This window comes from Halyomorpha halys, unplaced genomic scaffold (assembly GCF_000696795.3).
Source record: "Halyomorpha halys isolate HHAL.00 unplaced genomic scaffold, Hhal_1.1 Scaffold55.1, whole genome shotgun sequence".
NCBI lineage: Eukaryota > Metazoa > Arthropoda > Insecta > Hemiptera > Pentatomidae > Halyomorpha > Halyomorpha halys.
This window is the reverse complement of record NW_027105793.1, coordinates 573,427-580,108: the sequence shown is the minus strand read 5'-3', so window position 1 is coordinate 580,108 and position 6,682 is coordinate 573,427. Positions and strand designations below refer to the sequence as shown.

Sequence of the window (6,682 nt, the reverse complement as noted above, 5' to 3'; positions counted from 1 at the left end):
AATGGGTAAGAGAGCTATATAGGTGAGTAAAAGAAAAAACAAATTTTAGTCATATAGATGTGTACAAAAAATTTGCTGAATTAAATATAGAGTGTATGGAGAAACAATTTTTAAAAATGGAAGGTACAATGGAGAAGAAATATAAAGAATTTGTGTTTATTTGCTGACCCCACCCCTTGATCATCTCCAAAAATTTATTGAAATAGTTAATGTTTTCATGCTATCCTTGAGTAAATAATAAAATGATTGTAGTATCTATACTTTTCTTTTAAAAAAAAAACCTTTAAACATCTCAGAAAAGTTTTTTTAATTCTAGCCTGACATTTAGGGCTGGTCTTAGGCTGGTGCAATTGTTCCAGGCCTCTTACTAATATGGGATTTTCACTTACAATAAAAATTAATACTGAGTTGAAAGTTTTAGCTTACACTTATAGATATAATACAACTAGGTTTGTAAATGGCCTTGCATTAATCAGCTAAGGCTGGCTCTGCTTATATTTCTTAATGACTTTGTTTCCTACTGATTTTTTTTTCATTGAAAATAATGTTTTAGAGAAAGTTCTGAAGGAGAATATTATTGTATTGTTACACAATGCACAAAAGACTGTACGATTGAAGTCAGATCAAATATTGTAGTTTGTACCCTTCTGGATTCACTGCCTGAGTTTGTTCAAAATTTACCATCAAAACTTGTAGTCCCATTTGGTGCTGAAATAATCAAATTAGAAGTAGAAATATACTGTCGGTCTAAGTATGCAATAGAATGGATAAAGCAAAATCAAATCCTTGAAGGAAAAAACGACTGCGTCTTGGTTGTAAGTATTGTAATTTGTGTGTATATATAGATCAGATCGGTATTTTAAAATTTATTTATTTCAACACATATGTCTTATTTAGGAGTGGTAATTTTAATGTATTTAGCCTGAGCATTTTAAATATTTTGCATTGACTATTATGCCATCAATTATTTCTAATATTAGCCAAAGTTATTGGCTTTTAAGTATATATAATAAAAATTAATTGTTCAGAATTTTGATGTTTTAGTTTCAAAACATAAATCCAAAAATGAAGGTTTCGGTTACATCTCATTAGAAATTAGCTGGTGTTAGTAAACTTTCAACCCGAAGATTTAATTGTTGTATAATCTTTTTTATAAACTCTTTCATAATATTATTGATTGTTATGATCTCCTCAAATGCTTTGACATTCATGTACCTCCTTACCTAACCAGGCAACTTCTGACTTTTACTTAACTTCTCACTGTCCTTCTCTCCTTCAAGATTTGATTCTAGGTATGAATGAGCCTTTACTGTTTTTCTCTCTTCCATAGAAACTCCTCATTTAATTTAAGATGAAGAGTTCTTTTCAAGAGTATGTAGTTTATGAAAAATTATTATTGTCTTCATTAAGGAAGTTAGTATTAAATTTGTTCTGTTGCATTAGAGTGAGAATATTGTGGTAGAAACCTGTGTGACATCTATGTGCTTAATTTGTTGTTAATACTTAATCACTTTTCAGCTTAAGAATATAAAGAAATCAGATACTGGTATATATAGATGTGTTGCAAAAAATTCAGCTGGAGAAGTATATTCTGATGAGTGCCAAATATTAGTAAGTTAATCGCTTTACTTTTATGATAACAAATATTAATTTTATATAAAAAATGTGATATTTAATTTCTTTGTTTATTTATGGCTCTAGTCCTTAATTGACTTTATCTAGTGGTTATAATTTTGTTTAGATTGCTTGCTTAATATTTAAAAATTATATGTTAATAATATCCTTAAATTATCATAAATATTATAATTATGCTCGTGTAATGTTTTATCAGAGGACTATATTTTTAGTAATATTCATGAGGGTTAAATTTAAATTTGAAATTGAAATTAGAACAGCATGTGATACAGAACTATTACCAATCAAACAAAAGGAATATACAAAATAACAATTATTAGTTACACACTGGCTTGATAATTAATTCAGTAATGTATATCTAATGATAGGTAACTGGTGAAATATAGGAACAGAATGTGGTTATGAACTTGCAGTTGAAGATGTTAATTTATACATTTGTTATGGAAGGGATAGGTCATAATTTTTCCTCTGACAATGTTTTTTTTTTTTTTATAAAACATCATAACCATATATAATTAAATGTTTTACATGATTAATTGATAAAAAATCATAGTATTTATCATGGGAATCATAATGTTAAGGTATGACATTTATAAATTCCATCCACTTGTCATGGGATCCCAAATAGGGTATACAAACCTATATGTATATAATATGACCTCTTTAGCATTTATGTTATATTTTTGCTTATAATTATTTCAAGAAGTAACAACTAGTTATTATTATAATTTTTGATTTTATTAGAATGGAAAACAAAACAAAACAATATTTATGATGATTCAACTTTTGAAAATATAATTATAATATGTAATAATTTTTCATAAATTATAAATATGTGCAGTTATTTTTATTTATTTTTACAATGTTATATGTTTATATTGATAGTAAACTCTTCATGAAGTAACAATGCAATAATATTGAGAACTTTATTAATTTGTTTCATCATATGATCTACTTTTTTTAATAAATTTTTAAAACTACAATAGCCATAAGGGAAAAAATTAAGAAATATGAACTCAATGATGCCTAATCCAAATTTGTTTTTATTTCTTAATTTTTTTGACCTTAAGGCTGTTGTTCTAAAAATTCATAAGAAATTTATATTTCAAATTTAATCTTCTTTTTTTTCGATAAATTGTTTTGTCTGTCAAAAATGTTTATTATAATGTGACAATAATAATAATAATAATAATAATCTTTATTTATTCTGGGATTGATCCCTTTAGAATAATTTACAGACGTCAAAATTAGGCTTTAAAGCCTTGGAGCAAATTGCAAAATAGAGATGAAATTACAAAATGTCATAAAATAAAATAATTCAATGAATTTTAAAAGATATAAATAAAGAACAATAATTTACAGAATATATAAAATAATGATAAAAAAATAAATAAAACCACTTGTTATATCAGAAAACATAAGATGACTTCTGATAGTAAATAAAAAGAAAAATAATGATAAAAAATCAAATACAATTAAATTAAAAAATAATAAATGAAAAGAGATAATTTCTGCTAATGTACATATTTACAATTATTAAACGAAAATCTAAGACATAAAATACAGAAAATATATAGAGCTTTTTTGAAACTTTCAATTGTTATTCTTACGGAATTGGGTGGACAGAAGGTAGTCGAAGATACGGGATTTGAAGATTAGAAGGGTATTAGAACTACGAATAAAGGAGAGAATAGAATTCCATAGGGAAGAGGAACGGACGAGGAAAGATCTACCAAAGGCTGCGGTTTGATGGGCAGTTACATATAAGTCTGAAGGCCAGGAGCGGTTATTGCGGGAATGGACTGGGGATTTAAATTAAAGGATATCTGAGATGTACAATGGACGGCAGGATTGGATAACTTGATAGAGAAAGGAAGTAAGGAAATATTTATGAAGGAGAGAGGGGTAAAGCCACTTCAACTCTTCATAAAATCGGGTGACTGAGGCGTCCCTGGAGACCCCAAAGATGAATCGTACAAAGCAATAAATTAACCATTTTAATTTTGCTTCGAGATTCCCAGAGACTCCCCCATAAACCACACAGCAATAGTCAAAGTGGGGGAATATTAAGGAATTAACCAGGAGCCTGCGGGTTTCAAAAGGAAGTAGGTGACGAAAATAATTTAAACGCTTCAGGGTGGAAAAGGTACGACAGGAAATATGGGAAACGTGGTTTTTCCAGGAGAGCGTTTGGTCTATAGTGACACTAAGGTTTTTAACGTATGAATTGTTGTTTAGGAATAAGGTTGAAATGTGAGGAATAGTTTTTAGGAGGTGATTAGATCCTATTACGATTGCCTTAGTACTCTCTGCATTCAACTTAAGCTTGTTTTCTTGTGCCCACTGACTAATTCTATTCAAGTCTTCTCCGTAGCAACTAATAGGTCAGAAGGTGAGGTGGGAAGGAAAGGTAAATTTGGAAATCATCTGGATACAAATGATATTGAGAACGTTGGATAAGGATGGGAAGGTCATTGATGTAGATAGCGAAAAGGATAGGGAATAACGATGAACCCTGAGGGACACCACAGGTGAGGGGTCGAGTCATTGATGGAGGTTTATCAGGAACCACTATGTACTGGGAACGACCGGATAGGAAGGATTGAAACCAGCGCAAAGCACTGTTGGATAGAGGAAGATTTCGTTGTTTGGTAAGAAGGATGTTGTGGTCAAATGCTTTGGAGAAATTAAGGAGGATGAGGATAGTTAGGTTTTGGTGTTTCATGGCAGTTTGGAGGTCGTGGATTATTTTAAGGAGAGCGGATTGTGTTGAATAGCCTGGTCGAAAGCCAGAGTGGAGGGGGTTGATGAGGGAACGTTCTTCTAGGAAGTTTGAGAGTTGGTTTTGAACAAGGCATTCTAACGGTTTTGAAAGGTTAGAGAGGAGAGAAATAGGGCTATATATATGTATTTATTATAGAATAAATAATAATGAGTTACACTTAGTTTATTTAGCTTTTGTTTCTTTCTTGGTAAAAGATATTTAACACTTTGAGAGTATCAAAAGAGCAAAGTTTGTGTATAAATAAATCACACACACACAGTTGCTGTAGCAAAAATAAATCCAGATACCTTATATTTTTAATTTTGAGGCTTTTTAAAAGCTGATTATGAGAAATATATATTCTTTCTGGGAGGGTAATTTTATTTAAATAATCTCTTCAGGATTAAAAGGGCAGGCAGTATTCATTCATTTGTCTTAAGACTGCTTCACTGCTGATGATCGATTTAGAGGGTTGGATATAAATTTCTATCTGTTTCTATCTGTAAATTTGTATCAAACATTTATGATTATGGTCATAACAACCATGGAAACACAAATACATTCACTTTCTTCTTTAGTTAATTATCAAATTCTTTCATAGACCATATTTATGCATTTTTTATTACTACTGACATTGGGAGATGGTTAATTACCTCCAATAAACAAAATTTAAGGTATTTTAGAGAAAGCTATTTTTAAAGTTCAGAAATTAAGCCTGAGAATTAAATCTCAAATTATTTCAATCAGAATATTAATGATATTAAAGAACACTTAATTTATATTAATATGACGAGTTTAATAAAAATTGTTACAGCTGTTATTCATACGTACATAACTATGTACTAATTTTTTTTTTAAGGGGAGAAATATCTTATAATCTATATGAGGTATTAAAAATTATTTATATTTGAAGCATGTGTCTCATACCCTTGATAGGTTTGGAATATCTCTAAACCATTTAAATTAAGGATATTATGGGTGTCTAAAAAGGGTGAGTGCTATTTTAAAGTTAAATAATTTTTTTAAAATAGATCTCTAACAAGTAGAAACCTTATTATTTATCATTTGTTTAAAGATTTGTTTTTTTTTTTTTATTTTTATTCTAATTTTTTTTTTGTTTCTTTTATGCTCAATTTTTATATCTTGATTTTCATTTAAAACTTGTAAATATTTATATAAACATTAATTGTTCCTTGCTAATTATTTATTTACTTTCCTTTATATTTTTCATTTTGTGAATTATTATTATCTCATTTTTTTTTTTTTCAATTTATTATTTTAATGATGTCTTACAATTCCTTTATTTTATTTTATTTTAACCTTTTTATTATACTGTAAGGCTCTACAGTCTGTTTAATACTTGTTATGTTTTTCTAAAGGGAGATTTCCCAGTACAAATAAAGAACATTATTACAAAAAAAAAAATATTAGTAGATGGGTGTCTTAGGGTTTTTACTAATAAGCTCTAAGAGGAAAAAAAAATTTATTATGTTATTTTATTTCAACATTTTTATAGTATTATTTTCTGACTTTGTTCTGCATGGATTTTGAGGTTATTTTATATCGATTGATTAGTTCATTGTCGTTTTTTATATAAAATAATAAAAAAATATTTTGGATTGTATTAAATGAGTTTAAATGTATACAAAAAACTATTAAAAAAACACAAAAGATTCATCCAGTAAAGAAGGCCAAAAAAATTTTTTTTAGGAATAAGCAAGTCAAATTTATTCTCATTTTTTTTTTTAAATCCTTAATTATGAATTTTCATAGAAATAATAATTTTGGACTTAATTTTTACCTTGTTGTTTAATAAAATTTTGTTATTCTGCCAATGTCTATTGTTCACCTAAACATTCATTACTTTACTGCTGCCATCAGGAAGCTGATTTTCGCACTTCCCATCCATACCAATGACTTTTATTTTATTGTTTTAACATTCTTTAGTTTTGTTTTCTTTCACTATGCACAAGAAAGAAAAATCTACTTCTTAGTGGTTCTAATTCTATTATTAATAGTAAAATAATGTATTATTTTGATTTCATTTGCTCCAGATGGGATATATATATATATATAAAAAGTGTACTTGTTTTTTAATTCTGGGTTTGACCGCCATTAGCGCTGTTTTTCCATTAGACGTTTGATCTTCCAGCTAACAGGTTCGTTTTTATTTTATTTCCCCTTTCTTTATTTTACTCTTTCCCCTTATTCTCTCCACTTTTATCCATTTTCCTTACCCGCGTTACAAGTTTTGTACACTATACTTATAATTTGCCTCTTTAT

The 6,682-nt window shown here is 28.2% G+C and overlaps 1 protein-coding gene across 1 annotated transcript in view; it reads left to right on the top strand.

The window, feature by feature from the left end:
- The window catches only part of LOC106692402 (mucosa-associated lymphoid tissue lymphoma translocation protein 1), a gene marked incomplete in the record, with an annotated part of 33,030 nt that overhangs the window by 8,941 nt on the left and 17,407 nt on the right, over positions 1 to 6,682 (top strand). The window contains 2 exon segments of the mRNA XM_067053520.1: positions 554 to 815; positions 1,519 to 1,611. Coding sequence (XP_066909621.1) covers positions 554 to 815; positions 1,519 to 1,611 — 355 coding nt within the window.